The sequence below is a fragment of the Lampetra fluviatilis genome, chromosome 48 (genome assembly GCF_964198595.1).
Source record: "Lampetra fluviatilis chromosome 48, kcLamFluv1.1, whole genome shotgun sequence".
NCBI lineage: Eukaryota > Metazoa > Chordata > Hyperoartia > Petromyzontiformes > Petromyzontidae > Lampetra > Lampetra fluviatilis.
Window position 1 is genome coordinate 1390062 of NC_136322.1, and position 18138 is coordinate 1408199.

Here is an 18138-nt window from a genome sequence, read left to right on the forward strand (position 1 = left end):
TGTCTCCGTCGCTCCACGTCGCGCGGCGTGAGCTGGTATCCCACGCGCACGCGCTCGCTCGCTCACTCTTCCGCTCCCACGCACTGCTGGCAGACGGCGTGCAGGGAGCCTGTCTCCGGACCGCCACGTGGCCGATGGCTTTCCGGAGGCGCGAGACGTGGTCCTGCTTCCAGACCTTACCCACTGACCTCGAGTCCCTTCCGGCTTTCCCTTATAACCCCCTCCCACGTCACCAAGCCCTCTCACCACGCCCCCTCACGAACCCTCTAGATGGTATCCCACTAGCACCCTCGGGCTCCGCCCTTGAACTCTAGCCCAGATACTTCGTGTCACCCGATTGGCTTAGAGGCTGAAGCGGCGAAGCCTATCCCACCGTTCGGCGACCGTCAGCGTACGCTCGCATTACACTATTATGAAACAAATAAGTTGGCAGATATTACAGTAATTATGTTCGTGTGCAGATAAGAACTCAGGTTCATTGTTTACAATTATCAAACTAATAAGTTGCCAGATATTACAAGAATGTTTGTGTGCAGATAAGAACTCAAGTTCTTAGTTTTTACTATTATGAAACAAATAAGTTGTCAGATATTCTTGGTTCTTTCGGTAAAGTCATGTAGAAGGGAAATAATAAAATAATAAAAATATTAAACAATGCAATTCTCACGACGTTTCGACTGCAACATAAGCAATAATCATCAGGTGTGAAATCCACAGCAAGGTCCGATTCAACACATTACATAAAATCCGTGATCTGGATCTGTTTGTAAAATATGTGATTCCGGACATAAAGTACCCTGGCGTCTACAAACTGAGTTGCCTCTGTGTTTGTAGTTACATTGGAGAAACCAAACGACATGTCTTGGACCGCATCCGTGAGCCCAAAGCAGACCTAAAACAAGGTAGGACCAACACCTCAGCCGTGGCAGATCACTGTTATAATTTAGTGGGCTCATATGACATTGACTTCTCCCAGACAGAGGTTCTCTGCAAGCCATCTGGCTACCATGAGAGATTCGTTCATGAGGCTATCTACATATACAAACACAGAGACAATTTCAACTGAGAAGATCGATTCTGGCTTAGCAATCATTGGAAGGATTTGATCAACCATTTCGGGTCTTAATTGCTTGTGTTCATGCTTACGGTGACTTTCAGACCGCATTCCAGTCTCTTCCTCTCCCCCCTCCACTTTTCCGAACATAGATGGACTCGTCCACCTGAACAACTGCCAAATCGCTGTCCGTGGTACTGACGTTAAGAAAACAACGCCACGTTTTTCAAATTTTCTTGCCGTGGATTTCACATCTGATGACGATTGCTTGTGTTGCAGTCGAAACGTCGTTCCCCCACAGTCGTCCATTTGCCACTTCACCTCCAAAATGGTCAACGCATCAACGCATCTACGTCACCAAAGGAAATGCCCAACAACAGGCCCTGGCTCCACAAGATACCACCCTTATGGCGTCCTTTGTTGTTGTGCCCAAGTTACCCATATGCTGCCAACCTGCTCTACCATTAAGTTCCCTCCTACTATACATGGACTGCTCAAAAAACATTGAAGCAACGTGCTGATCACGGTTAATCGGATGCCTTAGGACGAGTCTACACAGTTCATCCCAACAATCAGCAGTGCTACTTTCTCCCAATGCTTCTCCATGTTGCCAAAGGGCACAAATCTTTCCAAGACCTCTAAACAGTCGAAGGAGTTGTCTGTCAACCATACAGGGAAGCTTGCAATCTTCGTTCAATTCTTGCGCATGATCACCATCTTCATAAAGTTATGACAGAAACTTATGTTGGTCAGTCCCCTTTCAAACTGACATTGCTCTTCTGCATACATCTTCAAGTTTGCAGCCCATCTAACCCCATGGGACTCTGCCAAAAATACAAAGAGGGCATGAGTGAGGACATCCTCCACGGAGCTCAATGACAAAATACAAACCTCGACGTCAACTTTTCTGATGTCATCTTCAAACAGGCCCTTATCCTCCTTCAGGACAAACTGCACTCCATTGGTGCTAAATACCTCACGTCTATGTGACTACCAACGCCCTACACGGATAACCTGCATGCCCTTGCTCAAGAGATCCTACGTTAAATATGCTATTATGCTTTACAGCTTCATACACTTATTTAGGAAATTTTACCAAAGCTCATGCATGCACAAATTGAAGCCTACACGAAAATTTTGCAAGACATTGAGACTACAAATGGAGTATTTTTTTCCCTTGATGCACCTGCCAGTACTGGGAAGACCTTTGCTTTCAAACTGCTCCTCGCTAATGCTCGCCAGAGAGATAAAATTGCTCTAGCTGTGGCATCATCGGGGATTGCTGTGTCAGTGGATTTGTGTGTCAGTCGATGTGTGTGTATTTGAGTCCATATGTGTGTGCGTTTACGTCCATGTGTGTGTATAAGTCCTTGTGTGTCTGTGTATTTTTTGCCCAGACAACGCCAGTTGTGTGTACGTCGATGTGTGTGTGTAAGTCCATGTGTGTGTGTCAGTCGCTCTGTGTGTGTTAGTCGATGTGTGTGCATGGCTCCATGTGAGTGTGTAAGTCACTGTGTGTGTGTCTATGTGTCTCAGTCGATGTGTGTGTGTGTGAGTCCATATGTGTTTGTGTTAGTCCATGTGTGTGTTAGTCCATATGTGTGTGTAAGTCAATGTGTGTGTGTCAATGTGTGTCAGTCGATGTGTGTGTGTGAGTCCATATGTGCGTGTGTTAGTCCATGTGTGTGTTAGTCCACATGTGTGTGTGTAAGTCAATGTGTGTGTGTGAATCGATATTTGCGTAACTTCACGTGTGTGTATCTAAAGTCCATGTCTGTGTGTGTGAGTCCATATGTGTATGTGAGTGTAGGCCAATGTGTGTGTGAGTCAATGTATGTGCGTGAGTCCATGTGTGTGTGTGTAAGTCGATGTGTGCGCATGGGTCCATGTGTGTATGTAAGTCCATGTGTGTGTCTCTTAGTCGATATGTGTGTGTAAGTCCATATGTGTGCTTCGGTCGATGTGTGTGAGAGTCTACGTATGTGTGTGTGTGTGTGAGTCGATATGTGTTTCTGTGTAAGTCGATGTCTTTATGTGTGTGGGTCAATGTCTGTGTGTGTGTAGGTCGATGTGTGTATCTGTATTTTTTGCCCGGGCAACACCGGGTAATTTCCGCTAGTCTTGTATAGAAAAGTCTCCGCGCACGCTTGCGAGGGATTTGCCTGCCAGCACGCCCTAAGCCCCGCGGTGGGAATAGGCGATTCCTTTGTTATATCTGTCACCATTAAATTAGTTTAATTAGCGATTTAGTGGGATGTTGTATAATTTTTTATTTATTGCGCAACATCGACCATACCAACTCACACCAATTGCGTGGGGGGGGGGGGCGGACCCTGCCAAGTGATGCGTGTTCGGTCTAGCTCACGGGGACATTTTCTTTTACGTGTTTAAAATGCAATAAATATATCCATAACGCCGTTGTTATTTCTTCACAGTCTGATGTCCTCTTCGCCTCCCCCCCCCCCCAACACGATGCGTGCTGTTACCGCTATAAAGTCCTTACATATTAATAGTATTACAGTGCTTACATAGTATTATTGTAGCTCGGGCGGGGGGATGGTGGGGAGGGGGTGGGGATAGCGGCCCAGCCCCCAGCCTGGCAATGTGTCACCTTCTCCGGCTGGCCAATCTAGGCCAGGTCGGGGGCTCCGCACGGGACTAGGCCTCACCACGGCTATGGTCAGTACAATTTTCCTTGCTTCTTACGCTAAGATCTCAGCTTAATTGTTTATTATTAGTAAACAAATAAGTTGGCAAATATTACAATAATTATGTTTGTGTGCAGATAACAACTCTGGCTCATTGTTTACTATTATGAAACTAATAAGTTGGCAAATATTACTATTATAATGTTTGTGTGCAGAAAACTCATTTTTCATTATTTGGTTGGTAAATATTTCCTTTTTTTATGATGCTGCGACAGTGTACTGCCAGTCTGTGCTGTGGACTGATGCCTGCTGATTAATTAACGTCAGTGCACTGGCACTCTATTATCTACACTGTTAATTTGGCTTTTGCCCATTATGAGCGTATGGCAGTCTATAATCTCTTGCCTGCTTATTTACCTCACTCAGTGTACTGCAAGCCTTTCATGTCGACTGTATCCTGCTTTTTCAGCTGCTGCCTGTATTACCAGCTTTTTATGTCCACTGTAGCAATGCTTATGTCATTGAGTCGGCGTACTGCCACTCTATAATCTAGACTGTAGCCTGCTTCTCAACTTACCTGTGCGTACTGCTGCTATTTAATGTACACTTATTTCAGCTTATTTCAGCTTATTTCTTCTAGGTATTTTTATTGTTTCCATTGCTCACTTCCCGCTATTTACTGATATGTAGTTCTGCGATGCTAATAGCTGTGCCTTCATCGGGGATTGCTGTGCACGTCGATGTGTGTGCTTGAGTCCATATGTTTGTGCGTATAGGTCCATGCGTCTGTGTTTAAGTCCATGTGTGAGTCTGTCTTTTTCGATTGGACAACGCCCGATGTGTGTGTGTGTACGTCGATGTGTTTGTGTGTGTGTCAGTGCAAGTGTGTATGTCAGTCCATGTGTGTGTGTTAGTCGATCTGTGTGCATCGCTCCATGTCAGTGTGTAAGTCAATGTGCGTTTATGTGTCTATTTGTATCAGTCAATGTGTGTGTACGTCCATGTGTATGTGTGTGTCAGTCCATATGCGTGTGTGTTAGTCCACATGTGTGTGTAAGTACATACATGTGTGCGTGTCACTCGATGTGTGTGTGTTAGTCAATGCGTGTGTGTGAATTTACGTGTGTGTAACGACATGTGTGTGTATCTAAAGTATATGTCTGTGTGTGAGAGTCCATATGTGTATGTGTGTGTATGGCAATGTGTGTGTCAGTCTATGTATGTCCTTAGTGTGCCGGGAAAGGTCCTGGCAAGGATTATTCAACATCGCCTTGCTAGGCACGCTGAGGAGAGGCTTGCGGAGCCCCAATGCGGTTTCAGGAAAGGGTGGTCCTGCACAGATGCCATATTTTCTGTCCGTCTGCTACAGTAGAGGTGTAGGGAATTCCAACAAGACCTACATCTCTGCTTTATTGACCTGGTCAAGGCCTATGATACCATCAGTAGGCCTGGGCTCTGGGTTGTTCTTCGTGCTATCGGAGTCCCTGACCCTCTGCTCACGATCATTAAGGACCTTCATATGATGGTGAGCGGGCCCGGTTAAAAATACGTGGCCGGGAGTCAGAGCCTTTCCCTGTACACCTTGGGGTGCGACAGGGATGTCCTCTGGCTCCCACATTATTTAACATATATTTTGACCACGTAGTTCATGAAGCCTTCAATAGCTGTAACGGGGGAATTTCCATTTGGTACAGATGTAATGATTGTGGTATCATTACTGTCTACACATGCACACGTATGACGTCACTGTGTCGGGAGCGTTACTACCACGTGGGTCGACACACACACATGATGTCATCCCGGCTGGAGGCAGGAATGACGTCAGGGCCGGTGCTGGACACGTGACCGGATCCCAGTGAGGGCCGGGGGTCCAGGGGGCCCTCGGGGGGGAACGTGGACAGCAGGGGGGCTTCGAGAGGGTGCTCGAAGGAAGGCGTGGCCGGGGTGGGGCCCGAGCAATGCCGAGCCCCATATAAGCGGCCTCCTCAGGAGGTTCGAGGCTGTTCCTGCGAAGAATGAAGACGCCAAGAAGAGAAGGCCTACAGTGATCGGACTGCCAGCAGCCACCTAGCTGGGTCACGCTGGGTCACGCTGGAGTAGCTAAGAGACAAGTGTGTGTGAGCTAGGGTTGGTCGGTGGTCACCACCCTATGTGTAGAGTAAGAGTAACTGTTGAGTAACCGTTGTGTTCATTAATAAATGAGTGTTGCCTCCCAAGAAGTGTGTGCGCCTAAATTGAACCCATTATACAGATATAATGGGAGGCTGATCAATGCCCGGGTGCGATCAAGGGATGGCTCCCTATTGGTCAACCACGTTATGTATGCCAATGATTTGATAATAGCTGCTCATTCAGAGGAGGAGTTGGAGATGCTGCTGCTGAGACTGGAGCGTGCCACTAAGAGGTGGGGCCTTACCATCAGACCCACAAAAACTAAGCACCGGCCTGGGTATTTTGTACCATCGAACTCTCCACCCCCACAACTCCCAATCAGTGATGGGGCAGTAGTGGAAAGAGTGGAGAGTTTCCCATACCTGGGTAGTGTGCTTATGACCGGCTCCAGTTTAACAGCAGAGGTCTCACTACGAATCAGTCGGGCGGCAATATCTTTTCATCGGTTGACCCCCCTAATAGAGCATCTTCGCCGGTCGGAAACATTTAGGCTGGCCTGCCTACGATCCATCCTGGGTTTAACCAGGCTGGATTGTGTGAGGAGCTCACAAATCCTTGAAAGATCTGGGCAAAGTCCCATCGGTGAGCTCCTCCGGCAAGCAAGGCTGCGTTGGCTGGGTCATGTAGCCCGCATGCCCAGCCACCGCATGCGTAAACAGCTTTTGTTGAAGGGGATAAACGGGCGCAGCACGGGCTAGAGAAGAGATGGAGTGTGTGGTGCCACAGCGACGGGGCCGCTCGGCCGAGCCAGGGAGCCGCCCGGCTTCCACCGCCGCACTGCCCCCCATCACCCCCCCCACATAAACACGCACCCGCACCCACGTAGGGCCTCGTGGTCGGGTCACCTACCCTGAGTTTTCACCCGAGGGCCCCCTAGGGGGGTTACCCCACGGTTTCTCAGGGCCAGGGAATTGGACAGGACCCTTCCCAGGCCAAGTAACACTGCGGCGCCGTGGGCGGATTTGAGATCGCACGACCACGGCGAGCTCAGAGAGCCCCGCAGTTAGAAACGCATACAAACACAAACACGGGTCAGCAAGGCAGATAGCTGGGATCAGGACCCGGGACGACTGATTGGTCGAAAGTTCAAAGGCCGGCGGGATCGCAAAAGAGCGGGAAATCCTAGGCTCAGGATTGGTCGAGAGACAAAGGCGGTCGGGACGGGGGCTCCTAGCCTTTGATGTGAATAGTTTAAAAGAAAACGCAGGGGCAGTAGGGAACTCTCTTCTTCTGGAGTTTGGACACGGGGTCAGCGACGAAGGAGTCATCGGGCGAGCCGCTAGATTGTCTGCAGGACGATCTGAGCGCCGCAAGGTCACCAAGGACTACAGACGGTATCGTGTTGCGCGCCTTACAACACCTCAGAGCGGAGGGTAGGATCCGTAGGAGAGGGTTAGTTCGGGGTAAGGACGAGTAGGAAAGCGGTTTAGCAGAGAGCGCAGCATAGAATAGGGCTACACGGCACCAGAGTGTGGGTTAGAAGCGCCTTGCTGTCCCGCACACACACACGGGTGGCTCGGTTGGTTAGCAAGGGCTAATAAAATCTCGAGCGTAGTAACAAAACCGTGTTGTTGGGTGTTTTTGGAACGTGGTATTAGCGTGCACTGCATTCGCGAGTGTGTGGTCGTTGTACGCATAAAGGCCGTGGTCTCTGTACGATTGTGCGGGTACGGAGGTGTGTGCGTTAACGCCCGGGGAGAGCACTTTTGGTGTGCTGGCGTGACTACGCAGCCGTGTGAGAGGAGAATCGTCCTTGTACGATATTTGTGTTGACGTGCACGCGCGAGTGGGGGAGGGGACGAGTCGTCGTGTGCCCCGCTTGCGTGCGCTCGTTACTTGCGTAAGCTCTCGGCGTGCCCAAGGTGCGCGATCGTAACGTGGGCGGCCAGCGCGGCGCAGGAGTGGGTATCGCGTGTGGAGCTGTATGCGTGTGTGCGCGCACGTTCACGACGTGTGTGCGCGCACGTTCACGACGTGTGTAACACAGGTGCGCGATCCTAACGTGAGTGGTCAGGGTTGGGTGAGTGCCGTGCAGAGCTGTGTGTGGGTGTGCGCGTGCGTGGTTATCCATGCCTGCTACGCGGACCCGCGGTGGAGGGGAATCCTCGGGTGACGGCTCCCACACCCTGGGTGAGGAGCCTAGCGGCGGTTCGCTTAGCAGCGGGGGGGCGATTGATGATGTTAGTCCAGCCGTTAGTATTATCGAGGGAGGGATCTCGGGGGCTAGCGACCCCCACAAGTGATGTGGTACTGGAGGACGTGGAGCTGAGTGGACTTGCCGATGACTGGTACCAGCGGTGTCAAGATCGGCCTCTGTGGAGGAGGCTCGTGAAGGACGCTACTGGGCAGTTGGAGGCAGTCGCCCTCCAACAACAACGGAGGGCGGAGGAGCGACGCTCACAACAACGAGCAGAGCGCCGGGTGGCTAAAGCACAGCAAGTTGGCACAGTAGGGGATACAGGTGGTGTATCAGCCAATCATCTCAGTCAGTCGACCTGTGGCACCTGGGTCTGCCCCATCACCTCCTCAGGGTGCACATAGCCTGGCACATGTGTCGTCGTGACGTTACCGCCACTTCGTAGCGAATGGCGGTTGTTGTTGTGTGACTCTATGTGCGTGTGTGTCGATGTGTGTTTGTGTGCGAGTCTATGTGTGTCAGTCGATGTGTCTACGGCAATGTGTGTATCTGTGTGACAGTCCATGTGTGTGTGCATCGATATGTGTGTGTGCATCGATATGTGTGTGTGTGCATCGATATGTGTGTGTGTAGATTCATGTGTGTGAGTCTATATGTGTGTGAGTCGGTCCATGTGTGTGTAAGTCCATGTGTCTCTTAGTCGATATGTGTGTCTTTGTAAGTCCATATGTGTGTGTAAGTCTATGTGTGTGTGTCTAAAGTCGATGTCTGTCTGTGTGAGTCCATATGTGTGTGTGCATGTAAGTCGATGTGTTTCTACGTGTGTGGGTCGATGACTGTGTGTAAGTCCATGTGTGTGTCTGTCTTTTTCGCCCGGGCAACGCCGTGTACTTACCGCTAGTATATTATAACTAGCTTTACTACCCGGCTTCGCCCGGGACTTGGATTCTCGACGCCCGGCCGTCTTTGTCTCCCCAGTGGCGATGTTCACACGACGGTTACTCGTTTGAGGCTGAGTCGACCTAGGGGAGGCCCAGGACCGGTTCAAATGATCGTCACAGGTGGTGGTAGTAAGTGGGAATCGAACTCGGGTCGCCGAGTTCATAGCGCAGCGCACTAACCACTACACTACCGCTCGCCCCACACACGCGCCCCCCGTCCATAGGTACACATACACGCGCTTGCTACAGACACACATCTTTAACGGTGCGTACGGCAGTAAACGACAGGAATAAGAACGTCTTAGACCTGCAAAACATTTGTATGGCACTTTACTCACGGAGGGTTGGGGGGGGGGATGCGTGATGAGCAGGCACATTGCGTTACGCTTCCGCACGCGCGGGTCACATGACAGATGTGACGTCACAGCTCACTTGCCGTGCAAAATATATGCATTATTGCGCCCCCCCCCCCCCCCCCAAAAGAATACAAAAGTAATGTTTTTATAAGTTTTGCATGGTGTACATTCTGGAAAGTACCCACATGGCAAATGTCACGCTTTTTGCATGTCGGGAAGTACGCTAAACATTTTCAACAGACACACATTCACAAATTTCCCTTTTTTATATATATATATAAATAGCAGTAAAACCCGGCGTTGCACGGGTGTTCACGTGTTGTCTGAGTTGGAGGCTTTGTATTTTGTGCTTTGCATGTGGACGCGTTCGTAAAAACAAAGTTTTTCACTATAAATTCTTTATATGCGTGGCAGCGAACTTAATATAAAGGATTTAAAAATATATTCGCCTGTGAAGGACGCGGGGATCGATCCCGCGACCTTTGGCATGGGAAGCGAGGGCGCTACCAACTGCGCTACTCCGCCACGCCCTCGATGAACGGGCCAATCGCAGCGCTAGGAAAACCAAACGGACCAATCGTGTCTCGCAAATCCCTCACATTTCGTCCAATGAAACTGCGTATGGTCCGGCGACACACAGACACACACACAGACAGAAAGACAGATTTGCGATTTTATATATATAGATTACGGCCTTGTGCTAATCTCTCACAATACAATGGCCACCTCCTCAGCTCTGCGTCGTCGTCGTGCATCAACCACAACCCCCCCTTCTCTTCCCATCTCGATTCCCATCTTTGGATTTCCCACTCGCTTAGGCATAATCTCTAGGCCCCACCCTCTTGCCCGATGCTGCAAACCCCCCCTCCCCCCCTCCCGGCTCTATATATAAGGACTTAAATTTCGTGACTGCAGGGATTCATCTTCTTGGTTCTTTCGGTAAAGTCACGTAGAAGGAAAATAATAAAATAATAAAAATAAAACATAATAAAATAATTATCACGACGTTTCGGCCACAACGCAAGCAGCCGTCCTCAGGTGGAGAACAGGTCTGTCAAGTAGACAGACTCTGTCAGTTCACTCTCTCAGATTGAGAACCAGGCTACAGTCTACATAAGTGTTTTTTGTTTTTTACAATTTTTATATTATTATTTTTATTTTTTAGTCATTTCATTTGTATTATTATCTTTCTATCTCCGTGACTTTACAGAAATAACAAAAGAATATGAATGCCTGCAGTCACGAAATTTTAAGTCAGAATGTAATCATGAGCAGGTCATTATTTTCGATTGAATATTTAAGATTAACTCCAATACACCCGTCCTTGTACAGGGCTATAGGCTAGTGTAATAATAATGGAAGTGGTTAAAAACCTTTTCCTGCACACAACCAACTAAAAACTAAACTCAGCACGGTTGAGGTACCGTGTGCCTGCAGATAATCAGGGCACGTCTTCGTAATTGTTATCTGTTGGCATGCGCGTGGGGTGTGTTTGTGTGTGTGACTCCCCGAGGCGCCTAACCTGGCTAACGCTGCCAATAAAATCAAAAGATAGATGCAGGGAGGGGGTTAGGGGAGGAGGCGGCGGTGGTGACGGCTCTGGATGTTGACCAGGTGAAAGACGGGCGAGGCCACATGCGGGGTAAGACACGGGCACCGCGGGTGCGTGGCACCACAGGGTGACCACCCTCGTGAGAGCGCAAGAGACATCTCTGGCTCTCGCGCAACGTGTAAACAACGCACGCGAACGCACTGCACATCAACACTTGTGCATCAACACGTACACATGATCATGCACATGTGCATTCACGTGTAAACAACGCACGCGAACACAATGCACATTAACACCTGCGCATCAACCTCTCAATATGCGTGTTCCATATGAACGTGAACGCATATGCCCAAAATACACACACATGTATAGACATAAACACATTAACACACACACGTGCACACGAACACATCAACACGATTACATATCACACCAATGCACACATGAACACACACAGACGTGTATGCTAACACGCACAATAGCGGGCGACGCGTGAACACTGTGTCGAACTTGTGGGTCGTAGATTTAGTTTTTCCCACTTGGCAACCAGATTCTTATCTGGTAAGGCTCTATGTCTTGGAGTTCGTTCCTGCCTTTTTATCTTCCAATAATAGTTTTTAAGAAGTAGTGTGGTGCCACGGCCACGGAGCAACTCCGCAAGCGCCCCGACTCGTCCCTGGCCCCCACCCTGAGAACATACGTAGGGTCCCAGCGGGGGATTGCCTGGCACAACGCGTTTTGATCCGAAGGGTCCTGAGAGGGAAAGTCCCACGGTTTCCCGGTGCCAGGAGATTGGCTGACCCTCGCAGGACAAGTCACATTGCGGTGCCCCTAAATGGGCTTAAAATAGTTTGCGCGTACAAAGTTTCACCGGGCCAGCCACAATGAGTCATGCACGACATCGGGGAGGGGGCTGGGGTGAAATATTAAGCGAGCAAAGCAGAAAAATAGGTCTGGGGATCTCAGCCGGAGTCCTTCCAGATTAAACAGGTTGAGTCAGAAATGAATAATTACGGGTACATAGACAATAGGTTATAAAAGTAACTGTCGCAACGCTCCATTTGCGCCGTGAATAAACATTAGCACAGAGCATTGGTGCAGTGTCTGTGATTTGTGTGTGGCGGGAACCTCAAGTTAAAACCCTCCAAGTGCCATCTGGTTTGCTCCTCCGTAAAATACTTGGGTCATGTCGTTAATGCATCAGGGGTCGCGACAGATCCCGACAAAACGGCGTGCGTCCGTGATTGGCTAACACCCACGTCCGTGCCTGAAGTCTGCAGATTCATGGGGTTTGTATCCTATTACCGCCGTTTTGTCGAGAACTTTGCTACCATCGCTAAGCCGTTGCATGTGTTCATGGCGAAGGGACAGCCGTTTCGTTGGGGCCAGGCAGAGACGCATGCGTTCTTGACACTGCACCAGCATCTGACAGAAGCACATCCCCTAGCCTTCCCCGATTTTCGATTTCCTTTCTGCTGGATACAGATGCTAGCTACGTGGACATCGGGGCCGTTCTCTCCCAGATTCAGGAGGGGAGAGAGGTTGTCATTGCCTATGGAAGTCATATATTGTCGAAGGCCGAGCAGCGGTATTGTGTTACGCACCGTGAGCTGCTTGCCGTCGTCCACTTTGTCAAGCAGTTTCAGCCCTACTTGTATGCAGAGGTGTGGACTCGAGTCATGTGACTTGGACTCGAGTCAGACTCGAGTCATGAATTTGATGACTTGCGACTCGACTTGGACTTGCATAACAATGACTTTGTCCCACCTCTGCTTGTATGACCGCGACTTCACTGTTCAGACGGATCATGTGGCATTACAGTATTCACTCTGCATGGACCAAGCGACCAGTCAGATGGCCCGATGGTTAGAGCGGCTGCAAGAGTACACGTATCGGGTGGTTCATCAGAAAGGAATCAGGCATATGAACGCCGATGCATTGTCCAGACTGTCAGCCCCCGTTAAGTGTGCCTGCGGCGACGGATCCGCATGCTGTAGTCCGCCGGCCGCGGCGCAATCCGAGATCATGGCGCCGGTTTCCGCCGGGGACATGGACCGGGCGAGGCCGCCGGTATCACTTGATAGCGACTTGGGGCTCACCCTGCGGGAATGGAGAGACCGGCAGCAGGCAGACTTGGCTTTGGCACCGCTTCGCTGGCTGGCGGAGATGGCAGGCGTTGACGATCTCCACATGTCGGAAGTTTTTCCTCATGTAAGAAGGCTTGTTGATGCGCTGGGATGCGACTGTGAACCATAAAGTCCTGGTGGTGCTCTCTTCCCTGCGGAGGCTATGTCACTGACAAGGGGGCTCCTGAGCGGCTGTTGACCGACCAGGGCAGACACTTTTTCTTTAAGTTTTTGCAGGAGGTGTGTGACATGCTGGGTGCCAAGATGGTGTGGACGTTCTCTTACCACCCACAAAACGGATGGCATGGTAGAACGCTTTAACCGTACCATCTCGGGGATGCTGTGTCACATGGGCAAGGACCAGCAGACAGACTGGGATTTGCACATCCCTGGGGTTTTGACGGCCTATCGCTGTAGCGCCGCAAGCACAAATGGGATACTCACCCTTTTTATTGATGTATGGACGCGAGCCGAGCCCTCCGATTGAGGCACAGTTGCGCCCTGTACCCTCACGTTCAGGAGATTGGCAGGCTGCGTTCCGCCACTCGCTCAAGTATTTGCGCGAGGCTCCCAAGGCGGCCTCGGCAGCATCCGCATCTGCACAAGTTACGAATGAGCACTTGCGGGCCAAGCCACCGGTCGTGGATCCCTTTGCAGTGGGTGACCTGGTTTTCTGCACTGCCCTCAGGTACCGTTACGTACGTCAGCAAAACTGCACCGGCCCTAGCAGGGCCCGGTCACAGTGGTGCAGGTATTGCGACCTCAATGTGTTTGCGTTCAGTTGGGAAAACATAGGTGGTATACTCCTTAGTTTTTTCAGAAAAGTCAGGTAGGTATAAAATAAAATAAATCACGAAGTTTCGGGCACAACACAAGCGTACGTGACTTTACTGAAAGAACCAAAGAGTATAGGTGGTATGTTCACCCCTCTAGGCTAAAACGTTCCGTCGCGGCCGAGCTGCCCCTACAAGCATCGTCACCTTCACCACCTTCCTCGTCACTTTGGCCGGGTTGGGGGAGGTTATCACACCGGCAGCCTGCTAGGCGTCCGACTGACAATGCAGCCACTGTCCATCCTGCAGGACTACAAGTGACCGGGACGCCAGCACTGGATCCATCGGCGTCCGTGGCTGAAGACGCAGCTGCAGCATCGGCCGAGGACTTGGCTACAAGACGAGGACCCTTAACCCGCTCGCGCTCACGCCACCTCGTCACAGCTGTGGACACGGACATCTCTGCAACCCTGTTGTGTTCGGTCGAGGGGTCGGATCGTGGGGGAAGTCTACAACAGAGGCGGCGCACTTGTTAACAAAGGGACGGAGGGGGAATTGTGTTGTGTTACTTTTGCGTTTATTGCACATTTTTGTTGTGTTACTTTTGCCTTCCTTGCACTTTTTTATTGTTATTCATATTCTTAGGTTTTATCGGTAAAGTCACGTCGGTAAAACATCAAAATTAATGAAAATAAAATAAAATAAAAATCACGACGTTTCGGAGGCAACACAAGTCTCCGTCATCAGATGGGACCGTCACAGCCGAATTAGCTGCATCAGCTGCATCAGCAGCTAATTCGGCTGTGACGGTCCCACCTGATGACGGAGACTTGTGTTGCCTCCGAAACGTCGTGATTTTTGTTTTTATTTTATTTTATTTTCATTAATTTTGATGTTTTACCTACGTGACTTTACCGAAAAAACCTAAGAATATGATTCCTTGCAGTCACGAAAGCTTCAAATCTAGAATGTAATGTATTACTTACTGTTAGTAACTCAGCTTATTGTAGAGTATATTTAGTATACTGATGATAATATGTAGTTTATACTTTAGTTGTTTACGTGGTGGTTTTAGTTACTGCAGCTGCATACTATTAACACTCCTTCCCTTCATTAATTCTACCCCTATCCCCTCCCTTTGATGCTGCTAATCCTGCATAATGCACGGGCATAAATAACACTATTCACATACCTGCATTTCCCATATCACATACCTGCATTTACCTTATCCCCCTCCCTTTGATGCTGCTAATCCTGCATAATGCACGGGCATATGCAGTACTAATCACATACCTGCATTTCCCATAAATATGCTAAATTCCTCTTGATATGCATATTATTTTTTCATAGCTCCCCCTTTTTTCCACCCCTTACAACCCAGCTTATATACATGCTCCAAGCGCGTGTGCTGTTTCATTCAGATGCTGTCGCCTCGACAGACCTGGTTTTCACCTGAGGACGGCTACTTGCGTTGTGGCCGAAACGTCGTGAGAATAATTTTATTATGTTTTATTTTTATTATTTTATTACTTCCCTTCTACGTGACTTTACCGAAAGAACCAAGAAGATGTTGTTAAACAATTTGACCGTGTCCTTGCACCCCACGATGAACTCAAGCAGGTATTGAAATGGATAGTCGATCGGGTATGTGTGTTCTGATTGGCTGACTTTCCTTGTCTTCGTGGCAGAGAATATGTCCTTGACAAGCAAATGCAGACCATGCGATGCACAGCCTTGGATGTGTTGTCTGTGATCGCGCCATCATCACGGTTGAAATTATGTACAAACTTAGTAATCATTGGAAAGATGTTATCAACCACGCAAAAAAGACTTAATTACACATTTTTGGACCATCTTATCTGACAGGCACTATTTTACTTTACTTTACCGAGTGTTAACATCCCCAGTGTTTAACAGTACTCTCTTCATTGTTCAGCCAGCACTGGAATAAACATGGGCATTTTCGTTCTTTTCTATCATGTGTATCAACAGGTGCTTGTACACACACATGTCCACGTACACTTGCACGACACTCTCTTTTGGCCTCCCCTCCCCCTCTCTGTCCAATGCGTTGGCGTGTGCAGCAGTAGTTGCTTGCGCACAACCACGTCCACGCCGCCGACTTGTACCACGTCGTGCATTCTTTTGGCCCCCCTCCCCCTCCGGATGCGTTCTACGTGGCACATGATTGGCTGACTTTCCTTGTCTTCGTGGCAGAGAATATGTCCTTGACAAGCAAATGCAGACCATGCGATGCACAGCCTTGGATGTGTTGTCTGTGATCGCGCCAGCTAATGTAGTCTTCGGATGGGACGCCATCGCACGTTGAAGATCCGTGAAGATCCAGTCTGCGTTGTGGCCCTGCTCTCCAGTGGACAACGACTTGAGAAACAATGATGTGGACGGCGATGTGACCATGTGGTTCATAAAATCGGATAATTCTTGATGTTTGACCACGCATCAGATGTCAGGCAAATGGTATTATTGTCCAGGACGGTGTCAACCTTCTTCTTCATGTTGATGTACGCCCTCCCGAGCAATGGTCCGGCCAGCCTCTTCCTGTTCAGCAGTACTACATCTGGGTGAAGGGCCTTCACAGCGATCACCAGGTTCTCCTCCTCGACACACTGGAACGACGTGCCCGAGACAAAGTAATGCATTGCTATGGCCTGCTCGAACTTCTCCTTCGTTCGCTTATCGAGCTTGGGTATTAGGTGATCTTTTATCGATTCTTGCTTCATCGACGAAGCATTCGATGTAGATGGAGTTGTGCTGCCGCTTGCCTTCGATGGCTTTGCCAGCTTCTTGTTCAACGCATACCACTCGGGACGATCATCTATCTCGGTGCCATTCATTGCCCCTCGAAAAACGGAGCATGCATTCAGGTGCCGCATCACCTGCTCATTCTTCTTGTAATGGTTGAATCTGGTGCAAAAATGTTCGCAAATGGCACTCGTCAACTTGTGCGGTTCCGGATCATCGGTGAAGAAGTGCCAAAACTGGCCCATCGAGCATCCTCTGGCCTTCCCTGTGTTCGCCGACGCCTCCTCGGCCACTCCATTCTTCTCCATCACAATTACGACATCACTATCACATTCTTCGGAATCGAGTAAATCCTCATCCAGGTCCTGATCCATGATCCTGCTCGCGGTGGAAATTGAGTTCTTTGATGACACTAGTAACTCAGGCAATGCCAAGATTTCTCATTTCTGGGCTCCGGCCTTCCGCAATCCGTTACTTCAGTCAGACTTCCTGCAAAAACTAAAATGGCGTATTTTTATAATAACCTCAAAACCTCACCCTAACTGGCCCTTCGTGATATTGAGGTTTTTTATTTAAACCTTATCAAACCTAATTGTTAAACCTCGCTTTGCCACCCATGGGCTACAGTCTACATGATAGACTGCAAGTACACTCACTCAGCTTAATCACCAATGCTACAGTCTACATTATAGACTGCCAGTACAATCACTTCACTTAATAACCAGGTTAAAGTCGACATTATAGACTGCCAGTACACTCACTCAGATTAAGAACTAGGCTAAAGTCTACATTTGTGTTTTTTGTTTTTCATTATTGTTTTATTATAATTTTTTTAATCTACGTGACTTTACTGAAAGAAGCAAAGAATATGAATTCCTGCAATCAACAAAGTTTTAAGTCAACATTTAATTATGAGCAGGTCATTATTTTCAATTGAATATTTAAGATTAACTGCAATACACCCGTACTTGTACGGGCGAATGGCTAATGTAATTATAATGGTAGTGGTTAAAATCCTTTTCCTGCACACAACCAACAAAAACATGAATTAAGCATGTTTGAGGTTTCGTGCGCCTGCAGATAATCAGGGCACGTCTTCGTGATTGTTATCTGTTGGCATGCGCGTGGGGTGTGTTTGTGACTCCCTGAGGCACCTAACCTGGCTAATGCTGGCAATAAAAGCGAGAGAGAGACACACAGGGAGGGGGTTCAGAGGAGGAGGAGGCAGCGGCGGTGGTGACGGCTCTGGATATTGGCCAGGTGAGAGACGGGCGAGGCGGCACGGGTAAGACACGATCACCGCGGGTGCATGGTACCACAGGGTGACCCCTCTAGTGACAGTGCAAGGGACCTCTCTGGCTCTCGCACAACGTGCAAACAACGCACGCGAACGCTCTGCACATCAACACTTGCGCAAAATACATACACACACACACAGACGTATACGCATAAACACATTAACACGCACACACGTGCACACGAACACATCAACACGATCACATATCACACCAACGCACACACATGAACACACACACACACAGACGTGTATGCTAACACGCACAATAGCGGGCGACGCGTGAACACTGTGGCAAACTTGTGGTTCAAACGTTTAGTTT

General features: G+C 49.2%; 1 protein-coding gene across 1 annotated transcript in view; it reads right to left on the minus strand.

Annotated features, from left to right (window-relative positions):
- Positions 1–16896, minus strand: part of LOC144947982 (uncharacterized) — a 92289-nt gene extending 75393 nt beyond the window's left edge. The window contains exons 1-3 of the mRNA XM_078877412.1: positions 16264–16896; positions 14082–14152; positions 12809–12960 (exon numbers count right to left, since the gene is read on the minus strand). Of these exons, the coding sequence (XP_078733538.1) occupies positions 12809–12960; positions 14082–14152; positions 16264–16896 (856 nt within the window). The remainder of the gene's footprint in view (positions 1–12808; positions 12961–14081; positions 14153–16263) is intronic.
- Between the last annotated feature and the right edge of the window lie 1242 nt (positions 16897–18138).